Source organism: Corvus hawaiiensis, chromosome 6 (genome assembly GCF_020740725.1).
Source record: "Corvus hawaiiensis isolate bCorHaw1 chromosome 6, bCorHaw1.pri.cur, whole genome shotgun sequence".
Taxonomy (NCBI): domain Eukaryota; kingdom Metazoa; phylum Chordata; class Aves; order Passeriformes; family Corvidae; genus Corvus; species Corvus hawaiiensis.
Window position 1 is genome coordinate 37114665 of NC_063218.1, and position 22952 is coordinate 37137616.

Below are 22952 nucleotides of genomic sequence, written 5' to 3' on the forward strand. Positions count from 1 at the left end.
TTAATATAATTTAATTACTGAAGCATTCTTGTACAAATGAGTAGTTTCATCCCTACAGGTGACTTTCGCCAGATCTTTTGTCAAGTATGTCTCAAAGAAGAAGCTGGATCTGAAAAGCCCTGCTTTATAAGCAAGTTGATGCTATGGGATGCAAAACTTCATAAAGGTTTGTGTATCCATGTTGCTATAAACTGAAGAGGCAAATTAATTTTTCATGTGTGTAACATATAGATAAAAGTATGTGCTAAGTAGGTAGAATTACATTTCTTTGTGGTTTTTATATTATGGTTTTTATACAGCTGAGCTAATTTATGTTTGGGGTATGAATCTGCCACCTCAATTTCTCCTGCTTTATGTATCTTGAAGAATCTTTTTATAAAATGCAACCTGACAGTGAGTGACTTGATGCTTATCCTGTGTTTTAAATACATACCAATAAATGTCAAAACCAAAAGAAAAATTTATTAACTAAGTTCATATGCTTCATAACCATTTCAAGGCTTTTAATGAATTTTATTTATAGTTTAGTAATTGGTTCCTTTTTTTCACAAAAATCTGCATCTTAGTACAACAAAGTGACATGCATGGTATTGGCTCTTTGCAGGGGCAAGGAAGGTTCTTCATGAACTTATCTTCAGTAGTTTTTTCATGGAAATGGAATACAAAAAGCTTTTTGCTGTGGAATTTGTGAAGGTAAATGGTTTCGTTTTGATGCTATGAATTTGTACTGGCTTTATAAAATTTCCCCCGAAACTGAAAATTGTTTCAATATAAATAATAAATTTTAATCAAGCAGAGCTTCAATGACTAGCTCAGCCTTTATATAGTGCAGTTAATTAATTGCCATGTCACTCGTTTGTTCCTTAGAATCATGTAGGGATATTTGAATGCTATATCATTAGTATTCTGTGTATCTTTTGAAATGCTGGTTGAACTGCAACTGAAATTGGCCTTTCTTTTTGAAAATTAAATACAATAATTAAGAAATATACAAAACATAAGACAAAGTGCTTTTTGTTTTAGGGTGGGACTTTTTAATTCTGATCAAGATAATTGATACTTCATGATTTTCTGTGGACTCAAACAAAGCAATGACTTGCATTACTCATTGTACATGTCTTTTACAGACAGTTTTGAATAACTATCCATGCAGTTCACTGCAGAAGGAAGACTTGTTTTAAGAGAAGTTAATGTCTTTTTTTTTTTTTTTTCTCCATATATTCGATTAAATTTTTTTTTCAGATACTTAAAATTTTTTCAGGGAGTATTGGTTGTAGGAGAAAAAAATTTTAGTTCCAGCCTGGCAAGTCAGTTAAATTTGTGCTTATCTTCAGTGTTCAGGCAGTGGGGGCTGTATTGAATTGCTTTGGTACATTGAGGACATTGTGCTGTTTTTCTTGGAACTGCCTCTATTAGGTGGGAGAAACACATTGAGATGTAATTCTTGTAACTAAAAAAGTAAACATTTTTATTAACATTTGTTTAATGTCCCCAATATTCTCTTTTTCTAGTATTACAAGGCATTGCAAAAAGAATACATCAGTGATGATCATGACAGAGTTCTCTCTGTGACAGCACTCTCAGTTCAGATGTTCACTGTACCTACTCTGGTACGTACAGCCTGTCTCTGCTAGAGGTGTAAAATAAGTTTGAGAATTGCTAGCAGTGCCACCTTTGCAGATTGTTGTATTTGGCAGGGAGTCTTTATGCATTGCTGAGTTGAATATGAATGATTTTGAGATTTTTTAAGGCTGATATGAAAGCAGGAGCTTGAGTTGATGTGAAAATTCATTACAGACTGTAGAGGGAATGCAAATAAGTCTAAGTTCTTGGCATGTTGTACTCTGCATTAACTTTGTGTATTTATTTACTGCTCACATTTACCTTCCTATGTGACTTTGAAAACAGGGCAAGGGGTTAAAAAATGGTTAAATGTATTTTTGTGGGGGTGAAATATGTTACATCTTAAGGGGGGGAAATATATCTCTAAATTTTAAAGGTTATATGTTTCTTGGCTGAAGTACTAATGTAAAAATTCTTTTCTATGTGGTCTTTCTAGAAAAACCCCAGCATATCTATTATATAGATGCTGTCAGAATTGAACAAACATACAAAGTTGATACCAGTTGTGTTCCTATGCAATAAATACTGTGGGAGGTTTTTTATCTTGGGCTCTTTGCAAATGCTTAAAATAATTTTTAATCAGAAAGATTGGATTTGAAGGAAAAAATATTTTGACCAAAACATTTAACAAAAATAGGAAGAAAAAATTTTCACTTTGTTCTTGCAGGCCCGACATCTTATTGAGGAGCAAAATGTAATCACCACCATTACAGAGACACTCCTAGAAGTGCTTCCAGAGTACCTAGACAAAAATGACAAGTTCAACTTCCAAGGCTACAGTCAGGACAAGCTGAACCGGGTGTATGCAGTAATATATGACCTCAGGTAAGTGTAAGGCTGAGAAGCTAGAACAGCTCTAAAAATACTGGTAGTACGATGAGGTGTTTCAATTCAGAGTTGGATGATAAAATTGCTAAAACCAAACCCAAGCCCCTCAAAAAACTCACATGGAATCTTAATATTTTCTTTTTCAGTGGAAACGTAAAATTTTAAAATATCAAAGTTATATTCTATAAAAACATTTTTCAATTTTAAATTATCTAATTGCATATAATATTTAAATTAATAAATATATCTGCTGTAAGACAGTATGGGAAATTTGTCTCCTACTTGCTGTCATTCTGGGAAAGCTATAATCCTCACTTGCATAGGGTTTTCCACTGTTAATGGTACCAAATTGCTCTGATAAACTGAGTAATGTAAAACCAAACCATCCCACATACCTTGGAATTTGAAAAAAAGTCTGTTAATTTCCAATGATGGATTCCCACCAAGCTACTAGTAGTTCTAGTATTTGGGGAAATTTTGAGTACTTTGGGATGGGAAGGGTGATGTAATTTGATGATGTAATTGATGATATTAAAACAATTGGAAACAATTGTATTTCAAGAACACTTGAAATATAAGTGCAAAAGAAGTCTGAGCAAAGGGTGATAATATTTTCTTTGGGGACAGGTATGTCTTAGTCAGCAAGCCTACGGTGTGGACAGACCGTCTGAGGGAGCGCTTTTTAGAAGGATTTGTTTCTTTTCTAAGGATTCTAACTTGCATGCAGGTACAATACATTTAAATAATTTCTTTCTAATATTCTGTTGTAAAGAGATTACAGCTCCTCTTTTTTCCCCGTAATAATATTGTGGATGTAAACATGCAATTACAATGTTAAATTCTTCAGTCCCTGTTTTGGTGGGTGAAAAAGTCATGTTTATAGAAGTAATACTCATCAGATTTACCTGCATGTATTTTACATTTTGATTGTGGAATTTTGTGTTGTGTTAAGCCTGTGATCACTGATTTAGACAGAGTATTTTGTGGGATTTCCATTTCAGGGAATGGAGGAGATAAAAAGACAGGTTGGTCAGCACATTGAGGTGGACCCTGACTGGGAAGCAGCTATTGCCATACAGATGCAGCTCAAGAACATTCTTTTAATGTTCCAAGAGTGGTGTGCCTGTGATGTAAGTATATCAGTTGTTTGGGATTCTTGCATGCATGCCTTTTGTGAATCTTCCTGAAGGCTTTTGAAATAGCAGATTCTATAAAAGCTCACTATTGTTCAGTATAGTTCTCCACAAAAAAATTGTCTGAAATAATTATTCTGCAGCATGACGAAGAGAGAAAGGATGGACTGCATGATTTTTAAATATAACCTATGCATGTATTTTAAATCCTAGGAAGAGCTGCTGCTCAGGTCCTACAGAGAATGCCATAAAGCTGTGATGAGGTGCAGCACAAATGGCCGCTCTCGGGAGAAGACAGTATTTCACTTATGTGGCCATACCCTGGAGAGCAGACCTTACAGAGTGTCTGCAGATCCTGTCAGCATACATTTGCCACTGTCTAGGACTCTTGCTGGTAAGTGATGTGTTTTGATTGCTGTTTAAACCATGGTTATCATCCATCTCTATTTCTTTACTCCAGAAAACATTTGGATTAAGTGCTTCACAGATCAGTTGCTCTCTGCCTTTCTGACATTCTCATGGTCAGGAAGATATGCTCCCCATATGTTCCACTAAGGGAAAGTTTTTCACAAAACATTTTCCATGCAGGTTGGAGGATGTCTTTTTAAATGGGAGAGAGAGAAGTCAGTCAAGAAGGAAAAAATTTCCTTTTTAATGAGGTCCTCAGTTTTCTCTGAAGTATTTCTGGTTCTGTTTCTATCTGCTTTGTTTAAACGAATGTCAGTTATTACTGTATCTTGAATTTATTTTCCAGCCACAGTATCTTAGTACTGTTAAAATGCACCTCCTAAAAGACATGTTTGCACTATGCCAGGACAGGTTTCTAGTCAGAATACAAAGGACCACAGCAGTGGGGGATTGCTACTTTCTGTAGAACACAAATGAAATCATATGCTATTATTAAACTGTAGATTCTTTATCACATCATTCGATACCAGGATACCATCTGTTAAGCCTTGTAGTCTTGAAATTAATTTACTACTGATGTATGATTTAAATGCGAAATAAAAATTTTGCTAATATTATATAGCATCTCAATTTAGATGGTGTTAATTAATTCATTCTTTGTAAATTTATTCATAAAATAATGGATTGTAAGACTGGTAAGAACTGTTGTGATAATGTAATAGATCTTCTGCCTTAAAAAAAGGAAAGTATGAAGTCTTTCCTAAACAAACCTAGCCTTTTCTTCTGTAATTGTATGAATTGTGGATTGTTTAGGTGACATTTAGAAGGGGTTGGAGAGCCTTTACTGATTTTGATTTATTTTCTGATTTTTCTTCCTTGGTTTTGTAGGTCTTCATGTGCGATTAAGCAAGACTGGAGCCATCTCAAGATTGCATGAGTTTGTTTCGCCTGTAAGAGACTTTTATTTTTTTCCCAAATGCTTCTTGTGATTTATACTCTGGGAAGAAAAAAGCCTGAAGCTATATCCTCTAACCTTCATGGCACACATACAAGCTATTTTTCAGCTGTCAATATATTTTTGTTCGTTAGGACTTACACTTTTAAAACCACTGGCAGATTTATTCTTATGTGGGTTTTTTGTTTTTTGTTTTTTCCCTTTTTTAAATTCTAGGAAGAATTTCAAGTGGAGCTGCTTGTAGAATATCCTTTGCGATGTCTTGTCCTGGTTGCGCAGGTTGCTGCAGAGATGTGGAGAAGGAATGGGCTCTCCCTGATAAGCCAGGTACTCCCTTACAGTGTTCAGTGGTGAGCTGATCCTAATAGTGTTTGCCAGGGTTTTTCAGTAATGCTGCCAGGGGTTCATCCAGTGCGGAGAGAGGTCATGGGGTCACTCCCACAGTAAATAGAAAGGTTTCTAGGTGGAAATTTATGTTACTTGGTTTTATTTCTAACTTCAGCAATGGCTTACCTCCCTGTCTTAGGTGAGTGTTTTCATCTCCATTATGACTGTTTCTTACTCTGTGAAATAGTAATAATGTTACTGATGTCTACTTGTAAGCTGCTTTCAGATCTCATAATCACTGCATAAGTACTTGTTAGTATTCCTGCTTATAACATAAAATGTTAGAAGTTCTTCTTGTTGTATGGAAATTATTATAGGCAAAAGTTTAAACTATATTTGTCTCATACTAAACTTTTGAGAACCCTATAGCTAGGCATACAAACATTTTCTAATACTTGCGACTTCTGTTGCAAGAGTAAAGGTAAAGGGAAGAGTCTACCCTTGCATTTGCCTGCTTTGGCTTCACTTTGGGGTGTTTTTTTGTTTGGTTTTCTTTTTTCTTCCTTTAATGGCAGAAATTCTCTTCTAACCTTGCACAGGACCCTTTGGTGAAATCAAAGTAAATATTGGTAAACCCCTGTAGAATTGTCTTTCTGAAAACTAGGGTAGGAGAAGCAGGACGTTTGGACTTAATTCAGTAGCAGACATGGGAATTAAGCCCTCTTGGAAGGGCGTCTGAAGTATGGCATAGACTTTTTCTGGATAGGTAAAAAACCATTTTTCATTTCCATCAAAGTACTTTTTTTTTTTTTTGAAAGAAATCTGGACTTTCCTTTACTCAGTAAAGGTGTGGTACAGTTTAAAAAAGCCTCAGAGATTAACTGATGCACATTTGGTAGTATATTACTTTATATCTCTATTTTGTTTTCCTGTTTCCTAGGTATTCTATTATCAAGACGTTAAATGCAGAGAGGAGATGTACGATAAAGACATCATCATGCTCCAGGTATAATGTTCTGAGTCATTGTGTACTTGTCATTTTAAAAAAATTCAGTTAAATTTGCATGATTTTGAAATAGTAAGTGATGTTCATATTAATTTGGGTTTTTTGATAGATAGGTGCATCTCTTATGGATCCAAACCAGTTCCTCCTGCTGATACTGCAGAGATACGAGCTTGCCGATGCTTTCAAAAAGATCAAACCCACCAAAGATCAGGTAAGTAGCAAATCTTTCTGCTGTTTAATTTGTCAGCTTTGAGTATATGAAACAGCAATAAGAAAAACTCGCTACTGTTGATAACTGCATTTTCAAGGCTGCACTAGAAGTCAGTAAACACAGGAGCTGGTGGTTAGGTAAGTATTTTGTATTTGGAATTTGTAGAGGCTTCCTCAAAAATAGCAAGCAAGTTTTGCCCCTTTTGATCTTTATTTCATAGGGCATCTGCCAAAATCCATGTAAGTCAATTCACTACAGCACTTCACATGTCTTTTAGGCCATGTTACATGCTTTTATTTTGGTTGGAAGTTTCTTGGGTTGTTATGCTACTTCTTGTGGCTTGACCTTTGATAAAACCCTTCATTTGGGATACTTTTTTTAGCTGATGTTTCTTTTCTTGCATATGAATCTTGAACTTTAGTTGTTGTATATCTCCTCTACAGGAGCAGGCACTTTTTCCAGCTTGTTAGAATGGAATTTCTTCTTAGAGTCCAGTGCTTCAGCAAAGTAGTAGATAAGAGGGCTGAGCTCAGTGTCATTTAAAGGATGAATTTTTGTACACCTTTGTTTTTGGTATTTTTAACCTTATTTTGGTCATTCTTGCAGGATTTGATTAAGCAATATAATGTTTTAATAGAAGAGATGCTACAGATTCTCATCTATGTTGTGGGTAAGATTCATTTCTCTCTGTTGTTGTAGTACTGCATTATTGCTTAGAGCAGGCTTGATGATTTTCTTTAATACAGATAGTATAGAGAAGATACTGGAGAGTGCATCTTTTAAATAGATGATTCAGTAACACAAGTATTTCTCCGCTGGAAGCAATAGGAGTTGCACAGTGAAAAGAGCTGTTAGATAATTTCATAATTGACATTAAAATAGAATATAAAGAGAGTCCATCTTGACCCATTTTGTTAGGAAGCTAGGCTAAGAAACATTTTTACTCAGATACTTGGGAGGCTTCTGACAAATGCAAGCTTATACAATGAAACATCCCAACAGTACCATTATCATGGTGCAAAGTTCAAATATGCTTTATACTCATCATATTTGCCATTCTTCTTCTTTTGGTTCTCTCTGATAGGGGAAAGATATGTGCCTGGAATCAGTAATGTGACAAAAGAAGATGTTATAATGAGAGAAATCATCCATCTGTTATGTATTGAACCAATGGCTCACAGTGCAATTACCAAGTCCTTACCTGAAAACGTGAGTCCTGATTTATTTACCTCTTTCCTTCATTTACTTTTTCTTGTTTTATGTCTTTCTTCTTTAGCTTTCATATCTTTATATTGGAAGCATTCCTAATACAAAGCTTAACTGTTGGTGTGAGAATTACAAAATGGTGTGACAAAGGGGCTAACACACCTTACTGATGTAAAGGTAAATGTCATAGATTCAAGTATGGACTGATCTGAAAAGACTTGTATGGAAATTATGCTTTTTGATTAAGAGGTGCATTTTTTTTTTTTTAGAATATTCAGCTGTAGTTCTCTTAGATTGGAAAAGAAAAGTTGTGACATTTTCTGGTTTGGCCCTGTAGGATGATGCAACTGGATTCCATTCTGCCCTGTGTACCATTAATAAATTTGAGCCTGTAATTTTGATCACTTAAACCTGGGCAGATCCATTTGGAGTCGTGTTGTACAGGTCTATTCGAAAACAGAGAATTCCTTGTCATTCCATTACAGTTGTTGAAGATTCAAGCAAAGGCGAGAGATGTGGATTAGATTTTATAGTCTGTGCAAGTGTTCAGGGCCACCAATCAATGCAAAAACCCCTAAATGTTTATTGTAAATGAAATAGCCTGAAATATTATCATAGTATCCACATTCACTGTTTTAAAATATGTAAACCTCTTTTTTTTCCCTCCATTAAGCTTGGGTAAGCATTGACCTATTTCTAGAGATCAGCTCTGTTATTAATGAAGTTCTACAGTATTAAGTGAGAGTATTATGTATCTTTGATGCTTCCTTGAAACTTGCCAATTATGAATATCTGCTTTCTGTTTAACAGTGGGCAAAATATAATAGTTCGTGAGTTAGGGCATTATCTAAATCTGTTTGTCTATTTTTGTTACTCATAGCATAATACTGAAGATATTTGAATCATTATATGTTTATCCCAAACTAAATTTTTTACCAGGAGAACAATGAAACTGGCTTGGAGAATGTAATTGATAAAGTGGCTACATTTAAGTAAGTTTTTAATGTTGTTTAATAAGTAGCTTGAATGTAAAATAAGATTTCTTAGATTATTTGGGTTAAAGAAGCTGAACTGCGTGGTCTCTGTTAGCTAGTATTTTGCTGTCTTGAAATAATTATGTTTGCAAATATGCATAGGAAAGAAAAAGTGTGTGGAATATCCTGTGCTGCTGCTGCTCCTCTCCCTTTGCCACGCTCTTTCCTCAAATTCAGTTTGAGGAGTCTCAGGAGTTTAGTAATCTCAAGTCCTAGTGGGAGAATCTTCAAAAGTTCATTTTTTTTCAAAGATGGTTAGGAAAGTTAACAAGTCATTGTACCTTTGGCAGTCACCATCTAGTAGCTGGTGTAAATGTTGCGTAGTTGCTGATTTTCTGGAACTTTCCCTCTTTTTTTCTGGGAGTTAATTTTATGTATAAATATATATGTGTGTGTATGCAAATATAGAACAATAAATTGTAGTTGAAGAAAAACTAGTTCAAATGTCTGCTATTTTTGTGAAAAAAAGAGTCTTAGTTATTTTAGTATACCTTACTTTAAATTTCATGTGGCTTGCTTTAATTAAGAGCAACTGTAGGTGTACCTAGGAATTTTATTTTGGAAATTATATGAACAGTTCAAAAAAATCTCACTGGCTAGAAGTAGCAAGTATTACTTGTTTTATACTTTGGTTAAAGAAAGGATTGAATTTTATACGATAACATCCAATGTCTAAAATTCTAAGCCATACAGTTAAAAAGAATTTTCAGAGGCTGTATGGCATGCTCTAGGTGGTATAGACTAGAAATATTTTACTGTTGGATTGTTTACTCCTGTACATCCTGTCTTGAAAATTTAAGACTCATAACTATACTCACTCTCTGCTTTTAATAAGTTAGTGAGTAACTGTTACAATTCCTCCTTCCTTAGAAAACAAATTGTGTTTGTTTACATTCGAAGATGTGCTGAATGTACATTACTAATCTGTGTGTTGTGAAATATTTCTCTGTAAGGAAACCGGGTGTCTCTGGCCATGGAGTTTATGAACTGAAAGATGAATGCTTGAAGGAATTCAATATGTTCTTTTATCACTACACTAAGACCCAGCACAGCAAGGTAAGCAGTGTAAGATTCACTCTCAAAGGTTAAAAAAATAGTACATACTTATCAATGTTTAAAGAGTTTTGCTGAATAAATGCAATCTAAAGAAATTGATCCAGTAAAGGGTATATGCAGCTGCCTTCAGAACTAAATGTTCCATGAAGATTGTCAATACAAATTGACCATGGTAGGGTTTGCATTAGTGTTTCATGTGTGACAACTTGTGTATTAACTCTGTTAACTCTTGATGCTGAGAACAAAATGTGATATGAATTATTTTTGCATTGGGAAACCCCAAACTTTGCTTTTGTAACTCTTACTGAGGAAGCAAATATGTCCAATTATTTATCTTTACTACAAATTTGAATGCAAAATGTAATGTTGTTAAACTTGTTTCAGACAAAATTCTAGTACACAACCAGGCATTCCCTATGTATCTTGCCGTATTTCTAGTGTAGGATTTCTCATTATTTCATTAATCTCATTATTGTGTACTTCTGTAGAGGTGCTGATACAACAACACTCCTTTTTCTGTAGGCTGAACATACACAAAAGAAAAGAAGAAAACAAGAAAACAGAGATGAAGGTAAATTCTAAAGTTAATGATTCAACAAATGGGATAATTTGGTAGTATATGCAGTTGTGTATATATACGAGCTTTGGGAGATGTCTTGTGACTTAATAGTGGGTAGTTGAGTTTATATTAAATTTGTTTTGTTTTGTAGTAATTGTCTGTAATTGACACCTAGCATTTGTTTTGTCTTTTTTCTTTATCATGGATAGGAATTCTGGAACTTTTAGTTTAGTTTACAGGTAGGGAAATAAACATGACACAGTACCTGTTGACAAACCCATGAACAACTCAGAGATTTTATGGTGGAGTAACCAAGATTTGGGGTTTTTTTTTGAGCAGTTTCTTTAGCACAGTGTTGAAACATCATAATGCCATGTAGAGAAGGTTGCCACAGGAACTAATGCTCATATCCATTCAGTAATACAAGAATGAGACTTAAGTTTTAGAAATAACTTTTTATAAGGTATGAACACATAAAACAATAAACCCCCATGTATCTATTGTAACACAAATGTTATTTCCCTTTTGGGTTTACTTTTACCCATTCAAGTCAAAAGCATTTAATTGAGTTGATTTGAGGTAACTTGGTAAGCTGAACAAATAAGTAAAATGAACAATTTAGTAAACTCAACTTTGCCCCTTCCCCTTTCACTCTGGCAATTTAAAATGATGTCAGAGGAATTAATTTTGTAGAAATTTTTAAAAATGCGGTTATTTAGATGTAATTTTCAAAGACTCCCATTCATATAATTGGACCAAAATAGGGTTCCAAAATATGAAGGTATGTTGACACTGATGTGTGTTCCCCTGAAACTATATGTTTTGTTGCAGGTACTTCCTGCATATTCTTTTATGTGGCTGTATTGTCTTTGTCAGTAACTTCATTCAGCCTAAATTGTCCAAGGAATGATGGTTTCAGAAACGCTTCATTCATAGAGGTCCTCTGAAAAGAGGCAATCTGAAAATAGGCATCCAAGTACCAAAAGAGGACTGAAGTCAGTGGTTCCTGGTAGGGAGAAGCTGGAAGCTGTGGTGTTAAATGAGGTGCTGTTAGTTGATTCCAAGATTCCACATCAGAGTTCCAGTATTAACTCAGAAAATGTACATAACTAGAAATTACTGGAATGCCAGTAGCAAAAAAAATTTAGACGTGTGATGTGTCTATCCAGACATGTGACACTGTAGTGTAGGACACTACAGTCTGGAAGCTCCACTCCTCATTTTTGTTTAACTACTTGAAAACTTTGTATTTGCTGCAAAGCACAAACTGTGTGTTTTATAGTGATACATAAATGATAAGGCAGTATGAAGTGTTAAAAATTTGCATTTACAGATACAACTAATACTTGTGATTGATTGTTTAACTTAGCTTGCATGTGTTTTATATAAGAACTTACTAAAAGTACTTAGGTTTGCCAAAGATGAAAGTTGACTTAGGCAAACAATTGTGTTTGAACATGGTTTTATTTATTTATATGTCCAGTTTTTCTTTCACTGAAATTAGTATGTTTGTGCTCTCTACTTTTGCCTGTAATCTTGGGTGGGATGTCAGTTCATTGATATCTTTGCACATCTGTTTTCTAGCATTGCCACCACCTCCTCCTCCAGACTTCAGTCCTGCATTCAGCAACGTGGTGAGGATTCTGAACTGCGATGTTATGATGCACATCCTGCGGACCCTTCTGCAGAGGGCAGTGGAGCTGGAAACCCACTTGTGGACTGAGGCTATGATCCAAATGGTATGGTCAGCCTTGGTCATCTTCTGATGGCCATTCCATCAGAATGGAATGAGATCATATTTTGATCTTATGATACATGGTGTTGACTGCATAGTATAAGGTCAAAATATGTAATGATAAACTTTAACTTGGAATGCTTTTGTCCCCAAACCTATTTTTATGAATCTTACTGACAAAAAGTATTTTTAATCATCTAATTATCTATCTCTGTTGTAAAATAGAAACATGATACACAATAGTACTGAAGTTCTCTATTTTGCTTTCCTCCTTGTGTTGACTCATCATTCAAGTTGTTTCAATATGTAATTCCCCTTATCTCATCTTTTTCTTGAAACTTCACAATTAAGTAACCCTTTGATAATTGGAATTTTTTGAGCTGCACAGTCTCCAAATACATAATGTCTTTGGGGCCTCAGTCCTGAAATAATATAATTTTTGTAAGTATTTAAACATTTAATTTTACTGCAGTGACTTTAGTCTTTTAAAACATTGTTGAAATGTTTTTAGGATGTGTTTTTTTGTTTGTTTGTTTTTGCAGGGTTGTTATTTTAATACTTACAGAATTAGAACCTGAAATTAAAGACTACTTGAATTAATCAGTTTTGTTAGAGGGTATAGATTGCCTTGCCAATCCTGCTAATCTTTGGATTATGGAATTGCCAAATACAGATTTTATATCAGCAAAATGACAAGATTTCACATATTAGTAATATAAAGCATGTGCAAGTTGATGAATTTTAGTGGAATTAATATGCAAAAAATTTATATTGTGCTTTTTTTATTTCACCTTCCATGTATGATCTCTGCACTATCATGTGTTCTATCATTCATATAATCAACATAATACAGAACTGTATTAAAAATCCTTATTTTATGTGCCAGTTTTCCATATCTTAAACACTGAGTGAGACCTATTATTTTTCTCTTTTTTTTTTAGGTGCTTCATCTCCTTTCTTTAGGGTTACTAGAAGAGAAGCAGCAGTTACAGAAGTCTCCTGAAGAAGAAGTGGTCTTTGATTTTTATCACAAAGCAACACGTATGTTTCATTTTCCTTAAAAGCACAGAATAAACTAGGCTAACTTGATTTTGTAAGGACTAAAATAAGCTAGAAGAAATTATTCAGTGGTTTTAGTCAGAAAGGCTTTACTTTATGCTATATAATTAAAACCTGATAATTTAAAATTTTTAAAAATAATTAAGAAATCAGTTTTGGACTAGCTTCCTTTGTTCCCAGTTTCCAGGTACGTTGAAGAGGATATGTGCTTCTCTTCCTGGGACAGAAATGAAAAGTAGTACTAGTGTTACATAATTGAAAATGGTTTTTCCTTCACAAGAACAGCATTGAAATGGGAACTAAGAACTCTTTGAAAAATGTCAGTGGATTTAAGTGAACTGTGTCCATCTTTGGTTCTCTTGAGCTGTACAATTATTGATTTACCTGCAAGTTAGTCTTTCACTATGGTAGTGAAAACCAAAAGAGAACTTAATGGCTGTGGCTTGTACTTTTTTCTTTTTCAAATCTTTATTGAACATTTCCTAATATTACATTCAGGACTATTGCGTGGGAGTTGGAATCTGCGTTTTCTAAATAATCTTCCGTCTTATCTAGAGTTTCTGCTTCACTGTGTAAGGATAAACAAAAAATTCTATTATCAAGCTAAACATCACTGTCACTTGTGAGATGCAACAGAGATAAGAATTGTGAAGTAAAATCATAGAATCATAGAATTGTTTGTATTTGAAAAGACCTCTGAGATCATTAAGTCTGAATTTTAACTCAGCACTGCCAAGCGCACGACTAAACCGTGTTCCTAAACATCATATCTATGTGTCTTTCAAATACCTTCTACAAGAATAAATATATAAAACTACTGAAGTCCCTTTATTCAGTTTTTAAAAAATGCTGTGTTTGAAAAGCACTTCCAAATGCACTTTTTTTTAAAATTTTTTCTTATTGTTGAGGAAGAAGCATCATCATCACACTGAAAGTAGTTCCATTTAAGAAGTTTCTTGTCAACTATAGGAATACAATAAAAGTAGCAATTATAACTGAGATGCTAGAGAATGCCTTGCTAGCTTTAGTTTTGCATAACCAGAAAAACCAAAGCCCCGCTTACATGTAAGGGATGCAAAAATAATCAGTATTTTTGTAAGAAAGCTCTTATTGAGAAGCAATTTATTAAAAGAAAGTTCTTTTTGCAATGTATTTGTCTTCCTACTAAAAAAGTAAAATGAATTCTGTGTGGAAAGTGCTGCAAAACAAATATAATTGAAGAGAATGGTCTCCATTTTAAAGCATTTTTGTGTTAGAGAAGGGCCTAGAATGCTATGAACTCTCACCAAGTTGTGAGGAAGGAAATAATTACTGTAATTACAGTAGCTTTTGTGATTAGAAATAAACAAGTACACAATAAGCTGTTAGCAAACATAGGTAAAGCTCTAAAGAGCTTTACTGCTTCCCCCGAAAGGAAAGGCCATTCTTTTCTAAGCAGACATTATTAAGCAAAAATTAAGAAATAGTTGATCTACAAAGGGTAAGTTATACTCTATAGAACTGGAATAAGCAGATGAAATGTAACTACACAGTTTGTGTTCATGCATGTGTGTTACATAATCAGCAATATTTTAAGGCTTCTCCATGGTTGTAAATACATTAAAATGTTAGGGGTTTTTTTTCCCTGAAGGCCCTTTTCTATTTTTCACTTTGTAAAGGAATGGGAAGCTCAGCCTTGAATGCTGTGAATGTGTTAATGCTTCTGGAGAAATTGAAGAGAGTTCCCCAGTTAGAGGCGCAAAAGGACACAGTCAATTGGATACTGCAGGTACACAAAGGAGAGATAAGTATGATCTGATTTCAGTAATGTAGAAAGCTTTTCTGGAAGATGTTATGACTCCTACATATAGTCCAGTGTTTACATCTGCAGTGATTCCTTCAGAAGTTTAATCTGTTGCAGCATTGTACTTGCTACTTGTACTTTCAAGTATTGGGTCAATTTTTGCTTGGGTAACTCATTCCAGTAATGACATTTGTATGCATATCTTCATATCTGTTGCAAAAGAACAGCAAATAATGAGTAAAGTAGTGTTCTGGGAGTGCACATACAGTCTTGGGTGTTTCTGTTATTTAGGAGTATTGAGTGGTTTAATCCATTTGAAAATCTGAAAATAACATGAAATGAAATACCAAGAGTTTTAATCCTGTCTATCATAGAACAGATTGGGTTGGAAGGGACCTTAAAAATTATCTAGCTCCAAGCCCCTGCCATGGGTAGGGACACCTTCCAATAGACCAGATTGCCTACAGCCTCATCCAGCCTGGACTTGAACACTTCCAGCGTTCACAAATTCTCTGGGCAGCCTGTTCAATGCTTATATATTGTAGTATTGGAAATGTATTAATCTATATTATTCCAAGTTGCATATTTTCTTTTTAACATCTAAGTCTCTATTTTCAGATGTTTGACACGGTGAAGAGATTGAGAGAAAAATCTAGTTTGCCAACAGTAGGAGCTACGTCAGGCTCAGAAGCTATAAGAGGTGATGAGGTAATGATAAAATAAAAGTCCAGGGAAGCTCTGTATTTAATGTTTTGAGTGGCTATTTTCAATAATTTGCCTAAATTTATTGTTGCCTAAAATGATGATTTTTCAAAACTAATTTCTGGTATCTTGTCTACAACTAGGATTTAGGTTCCAAGAATAATATTTTTAGTAAGTGAAATTTGTGCTAAACATGTTTCATGGAATTATCAGCAGCTAATGTGAGCTTTGGTCGTACTCTCAAGTGAAGCAACTGAGGGGGCTGAAGGAAGTAATTTGTGCTCATCTTTCCATTTCTTGTCTTTGTGATTTGACCACCTTTTCTATTATACTGTCATTGTACAGTAATTAGAAATACAAGTCCACTTTAAATCACGTCTTATAATTTACGATATCTATCAAGAGATTAATCTGCTTTGCCCTGGTTGTATAAAGACATGAGCCTTAAGTAATTTTTCTTATTGTCAGTCTCTTTGCCCTTCCCTTAAAATAACTTCTGAATCTGTGGTCAAATGACACAGTGAAATGGAGATTTCAAAGGTGACTTCAGTCCTGTGGAGTGGTTGTGTTTTCAATTGGCATTTGAACAGAAAAGAAGAATCTAATTACCCTTATCCAGTAAGCAAAGGCAGACCAGTTTGCTCTTACACGTTTGGTTTGGCAACTGCTTGCTGCCAAGCAATCTCTTGGCTGGTCATTGCATGCCTAGTTCTAAACTTACCACACAGCATATGCCATGTTTCTTTTTTGAGGTAGATGTCGTATGAGATCTGCTAAGGGATCAAACAAAATACAGAAGTCAGTAAGAAATTAGTCTCTTACAGTTCTACTTGTGGAGCAATTTGTTGTTTGATTTCCTGGAAAAGTGATGGTACTGTGAATGGAAACCTTGTGTATAATGTTGTATTTGTCCCTCAAATAATTGAGTGGGAAGAGTTAGGGTCTATATATTTTAATAAAGTCTATCTGTGTTTTTTGAATTCTGTGTTTCTAAAGCATAGAAATACTTCGTTTATGGTTTTTGAAAACATGATACAAGAGTAAATGTTGGAAGAATAATGGTTTTCCAGTGTACCATAATGAAAATACAATACACAGATGCATAAAATGCTGACACATTTGTTGTGTCATGGATAGGCACTTCAAGATAAAATTTTCTTCAATTTCCGTAAGGGAGATGCTGAATACTCAGTAGGGTTTTGCTTATGTGGAGAATAACAGAACACTGGAGAAAGCTTTGACGTTCACCTCGCTAAAATTTCTTAAGAACAGACAAGTACCTAATTAAAATGACTCAAGTATTATTGATCATGTCTTTGGGCTAGGAATTGTACTAGGGACCTTTTGTAGACCACAAAAGTCCAGTGTTAGTTAATGAACCTAGTCAACATGTAAAGATTTGAGTTTTATTTATTTTTATTTTAGATAGCAGTTAGCTTTTTTCCTCATTAAGGTGTCGTCAGTTAAGGAATTTTATGTCAGTGGTTAGAATGCCTATAATGAGGAGAGAGTCTCCTCATTTCTTGATATTCTCAGCTGCCTGAGATTTCTTTATTCTCTTACTGTAAGACACAGAGCACTCAGGATAAAGAGAAAGCTGAGCGGAAGAGAAAGGCGGAAGCAGCAAGGTTGCACCGTCAGAAGATAATGGCCCAGATGTCTGCCCTGCAGAGGAATTTCATTGAAACCCACAAGCTCCTGTATGAAAACACACTGGAGGCCCAGGGGAAAGAAGATGCTATTATGGAAGAAGAAAGGTAAGAAAAAACAGACATTCAGAGTTCTGGTGGGAAGAGTTTGTTACCTGCTACGTGAGTTCATTATGCAACCTAAAGTACATAAGTAGGTTCAAGGGATAGATTGTGTCATTCCAGTCAACAAACTTGTATCTCTATTTCCTTTTAAGTCATCTTCTGTTGTAGAATTATATGTAAAATAGCATGTGTGTGCTGATGTAAAAACAGTGGATCACTTTGTAGAGCAGCATAAAATAAACTATAAAAAGAAAATTTCTTCAGATGGTGAACACTTATATTGTTTAATGTTTGAGAAAATGTCATTTGGAAGCTGTCAAGTTGACCACACTGTAATTTTGGAGGTGACTGTCTATCTTGTATGAAAATTTAAGTGTTTTATTTGGAAAGAATCTGAAAGCCAATGTGCCTTAAGTTTAGGTTGCAATGAAGAAAGTATGCTTCTTGTAGCTCAAATCACTTGAGATTTTTTGTTAGGTTTTTAGCATCTTATTTCATACTGAAGATGTTTGATTTATATTGGTTATAATTTTGTTGGTATGCATTGCTCCTGGTCTAGAGATACTTCAGCAGTATAGTACACCTAATACAGCTCACAATTTCTGTTTAATTGGGACTGTACAAAACTAATCTGGAAAACAGAGCTACCTGCTGGAAGAAAAGTACAGATCACTTCCTTATGCTTTGGTCTTTAATAAAGCATGTTCTGTAAATCATTGTTGAACTCTGAAATAGTGAATATTTAAAAAATATGTGGAAGCTTGTTGTATCATGAAGCATTGGATTAAGGTAGTGGCATTTATTTTTGGTAGTGGCATTCATTTGTTTGCTTCAAGAATGGGAAACATTTTTAATGTTTAAAGTATGTTTAATCTACATTGAATACAGTTTCTTGAATTTCTTGCTGTCTGAATCTACTTTACTGTTATTCTATGCTAGCTCGCTTCCTCTTTCTATTTTTAAAGAATGCTGCATTTTAGTGAGGATTGAGCAATTTCTTTATTATTTGGTTTTGTAAAGTAATTTGGTATAAATCCAGAAATACTAGCAGTGTATGACCTTGTTAGATGTCTGGAAGAATCCAGATGGTTATTTTATATCTGTGTCACTTCTGGTCTTACAGCATCTCTTCAGCAGTTGATTACTCCAGAATTGTTTTGGGTCCCAAACGAGGTCCATCTGTCATTGAGAAAGAAGTTTTGACCTGTATTCTTTGTCAGGAGGAGCAGGAAGTAAAGTTGGAAAGTGCTGCCATGGTATTATCTGCCTGTGTGCAGAAGTCGACTGCCTTAACTCAGGATAGGAGCAGAATTCTTGAACTCTCAGGAGGTACGTGATTTTTCTTCTCTAAGACTACAAGCAGTTCTGTACCTGGAGATGAAACTCTTTGAACCAACTAAACTTTTTTGTTTGGTCCGATTGCTAAATGGCTTACCTTACTTAAGAAAAAAACGGTGAAAACTTTTAAACTGTTTTAAAATCCATGCTTTAAAACTTAAAGGAGAAGTATATGAAGATTTAGATTTGTTGCTGGGGGAAATTAGAAAAAGGTTTAATCTCACAAGACTTAATAAAATACGTAGATTTGGTGGCAGTAGTTGCTTTGGATAAAAACAAGACTGTTCACAGTTCCTGTTTATTCAGGTACAGCTGCAAATTTTCCCAATATGGAGGAAATAAATGAACATTATCAGAGACCAATATGGCAACCTGAAAATGGTTAGGGTGTTCATTTTGGTTTGGGTTTTTTTCCCCCCTTACATGTCCAGGAAGTAATAAAAACAACAATATAAAAAATTAAAAATTCTAAGCGAGGATCATATGGTAGCATCTGATGAGTGAACAAAACATTGAATACAAGAAAGTTACATGGTCACAATAGTTACATTTGTGTAATTGCATGTTGGTAGCAGGGAACACAAAACCCAGCAGAAGTTCTTTTGTAAGTAGCAGTTGACTAAACATGATGGAAATTTTGGTCTGTTACTTAAGGGAAAGAAGAAAATAAATACAATCATAAGGGAGGACTTAAGTACTTACATTTTTCTCCTTTTTGAAAAAGGAAGTTAGTAATGTTTCAAGATAGATGCTGTTACAACTTGTAGTTTAAATTCCTTCTTATTTTCAGATGTGGGGGTGTTCTTTTGTGGTTTGTGGTCAGCTCATAGAGCAAAATGGATGCTATGTCCTATTTTTTTATTAACAGTACTATGTAGAAAATAGCTTTAAATTCTGTTTGTGTGGTTCATTATTCCTGCTTTAGTTTAGAAGTAAACTCTTGATTGTTATCAGAGGAAAGTTCATAGTTTTTTCATATTTCCCCATGGTATTACACTACTTTTTATCATGCTTACAAACCTTTACCAGGTTGTTTCACTAATAAGATATTGCATGTTTTCTCTTCTGAATAATTTTAAGTACTGAATAGTCCTAGGGCTAGGAAAAACTCCTACAGAATCCTGCTTGATCCATTTTTCTTTTTATCAGCAAACTACTGGTAATGGCATTTTAAAGCCAGTTTTATAGAATTTTTGTCTAGGTCATATACTAATAGCATTTTTTTTTCCTTTTTTCTGTGGTACCCTGAAGTACAGATTAAGTCCTGTGCTCTTGTAGTCAGATACACCTGTAAATTTTCTGTAGTGAGATGCTGGGCTGTTGGAATAATTTTAAAGAGAAGAGAATGGAGTTTCTTTCTCTAAAGCTATTTCTGGGCATTATTTATAGTAGTTATATCCTGCTGCATGGTCCCCTGCTGCTCCTACAGGAGGCCTGTAAGAACTTTTTTCTTTCAAAATCTAAAAAAATTGAAAAATGCTTGTTCCCCCAGCAGAAGTGCAGATAGTAGCAATTCAGTGTTGTACCAAGTTTACTTTCTATTTCATTCTCCATTTGGCTTTAGGCAGCTTCAGCTGCAGTCAAACAGAATTATTTTCAGTGCAATTTAGGTTCTATTTTTTTCTTTCATTTTGTCAGATTCAAGTGTATTTGTTCAAAATCACGAACAGTCCCCCAGATGAGGCATGGAGGACTGCTGCTGTTCAGTATTATTTAGATATCTTTAAAGTGAAAGTGGGATCTCACTTTGGCTGCATGTACAACACAAAGACATCAGTACATTCTCATAATGTTTCTGTTGTTTAGAATTGTGCAAGATTAGTAAAAGACAGACTTGATTTTTGTTATTCAGCAGTGCTTTTGGTGTCAGTGGTTTGAAAATTATATGGGATTAGTTGGAGAAATTATTCATCCTACTTGTCCTTAGTAGTTTCATTTTCATGTAAAAATAAAGTAAGAAAGACATTAAAAGCTTCAGTGATAGTGAATCCAACAACAGATCTGTTCCAGTACAGAAGCACGTTTTTTTCTTTTTAACCAATTTGCTTTTGAATTTTGGCATCTTTTTCTTTATAATTAGTGGAAAACCTTCAGTAGTTTAAATGGGTTCTGCTTGTCATTACTCTGCTGGATGATTGGTCTGGAAAAATTAGCCAAATGAAGTTGTAATGTGACTGTGCAAACTGTAGGAAAATAAGGTCTGAAGGTTCATGTTCTGTTTATATTGCTGCTCATTTCTGTTCATACTGATGGGAAGTTCCGTTACTGTTCATTCAATAATTTTTCTGTGTGTTTCTAGATACACTAGATCCTCTCTTCATGCACCCTGACTTACCTTGTGGGACCCACACAGGGAGCTGTGGTCATGTGATGCATGCAGCCTGCTGGCAGAAGTAAGGATGTGTCTTTGCTGCCTTTTAATGATTTTTAATTAATCTATTTTCCAAATCATCTAAGAGTACGCTGAAAACACAGTACAGTAAGTGGATATTTAATTAAGGGATGAAAACTATTTCTACTTATCTAGAAATGGCCCAAAAGATGTTTTGACTTGATGATGATGATCAAAAGTTTTTAGGGCCTTCTATGACCCAGATAAGAATCTCTAAGGAGTTACTAATTTATGCAAATATAAACAATGGAGTAAAACTGGTCAAGAATAAGAAACTGTATTGAGTAGGTTTACTTTTAGCAGTCCAGTGAGACCCAGTAGTGAGCATTCAGTAGCAACAATACTCTGAAAGTCTGTCACCAGGTCAGTACTTAAAGGGTGAAACTGGTTTATTCCAGTGAGTCTTTAGAAGAGATTCTTGCATTTAGGATAGAAGTGGTTAAATCAACGAATATTTATTTGTGACCCCTCCCATATCATTGAAGGTACCCTTAATGAAAATTAAGGGTGAAGAATTGATGCAGTTGCTATAAATTTTACTGGATTTCTATTGTTTGGGGGACCCACAACTGAGACCAAGTGTTCTGGATTTGAATGCAACCTGAACATTAAAAGGCCCAAGTTTTCTAGCTTGCAGAATAGAATCGTCCTACATTTCACTCCATGTAGGTCTGGCAAGTCTAAACTATATGAACAGTGTGAAATAATAAAGAAATAATTCCACCACTGGATAGAGTTTGGTCATGCAATTACAAGCGACTATTTATATGATATATGTTATAAAAAATCTCTTGAGGTTTGTTGTTTGTACTTGTGCCATTTTACTTTAAAGAGTCTTACTAAACTTCTAGTGCTTATCATTCACTTTTCTACGTGTATATATACGTTGTTTTTTACAATAAAACATCAGTACAAAATAAATAGGTGCACACACTTAAAATGATACAGAAGTCTGTTCCTTGAGTATAATACATCTGCTCTTGGCAGATCCCTCTACATCTGCGTAGATCTAAGTAGTGCAACATTGGAGCTCAGTTCCCTTGCTCTTTTTAAGAAAAGATGACTTGCTGTATGGGTTAATGGGATTAAAGTGGACAACAGGCTCTTCTCATACGGGATGGCACAGAAGGTTTGAGTATAGTCTTTTATTTATTACGTAACAGACATTCTAACTTACTAATATTCCTCCAAACGATGCCTGCCATACCTTTCTATGTACAGCCTCAAAGTACTTCAAATCCTCTAAAACAGAGCAAGTTGAAATGAGTGGAGTATCCTTGTAGTTGCCATGTATAAGGAAGAGGAGTTGCTTGCAAAAACACAGTTGTGTGAATGTGGGGAAAATAAATGTATGGGTTTTAGTTCATAACAAAATACTTTCCTCAATATTCTGTATTCATTAGAACTTCTGCACTTGCCTCTGCACATCCACTTTCTCTTCTCACAGAAATGGGATTTTATTTTATTTTTTTAAGATGTATGATTTAAAGCAAAAAAAAAAAAAATCTAGTTATTAACCTTGGTGTGGAAGTTAGATTAATTTCATCTCTCTCTCTAAGATCCTACATACTCCGCCTGAACATTAGGACTGAATTTGTATCCAGAGAAGAGGATTTAAATGTTTGATCTTTTTAATTCCTATAAATACCAATGAGACATTAATGAAATTTGAAGGCTTACTGCATCCACTAAGAAGGGGGCAAAAATTATAATGAAACATGTAAAAAGATCATAATTGTTTCTTATTTCCTTTTCAGTTAAGTAGTTGAAGTGTGATATTCTAATATATATTATTCTCGCTTCCTGTTAAAAGAAGGCTACAATTCCACTGTCTAGTCATGAG

At 34.6% G+C, this 22952-nt stretch overlaps 1 protein-coding gene across 2 annotated transcripts in view; it reads left to right on the top strand.

Annotated features, from left to right (window-relative positions):
• The window catches only part of UBR1 (ubiquitin protein ligase E3 component n-recognin 1), a 65700-nt gene that overhangs the window by 24108 nt on the left and 18640 nt on the right, over positions 1-22952 (top strand). For both annotated transcript variants that reach the window (XM_048306151.1, XM_048306152.1), the window contains exons 9-31: positions 59-166; positions 605-693; positions 1512-1610; positions 2291-2448; positions 3079-3178; positions 3453-3581; positions 3798-3978; positions 4881-4942; positions 5164-5274; positions 6215-6280; positions 6390-6491; positions 7098-7161; positions 7576-7700; positions 8637-8689; positions 9685-9787; positions 10310-10358; positions 11931-12085; positions 13023-13122; positions 14799-14908; positions 15542-15631; positions 17195-17382; positions 18503-18708; positions 21017-21110. In XM_048306151.1, the coding sequence (XP_048162108.1) occupies positions 59-166; positions 605-693; positions 1512-1610; positions 2291-2448; positions 3079-3178; positions 3453-3581; positions 3798-3978; positions 4881-4942; positions 5164-5274; positions 6215-6280; positions 6390-6491; positions 7098-7161; positions 7576-7700; positions 8637-8689; positions 9685-9787; positions 10310-10358; positions 11931-12085; positions 13023-13122; positions 14799-14908; positions 15542-15631; positions 17195-17382; positions 18503-18708; positions 21017-21110 (2542 nt within the window). The remainder of the gene's footprint in view (positions 1-58; positions 167-604; positions 694-1511; positions 1611-2290; positions 2449-3078; positions 3179-3452; positions 3582-3797; positions 3979-4880; positions 4943-5163; positions 5275-6214; positions 6281-6389; positions 6492-7097; positions 7162-7575; positions 7701-8636; positions 8690-9684; positions 9788-10309; positions 10359-11930; positions 12086-13022; positions 13123-14798; positions 14909-15541; positions 15632-17194; positions 17383-18502; positions 18709-21016; positions 21111-22952) is intronic.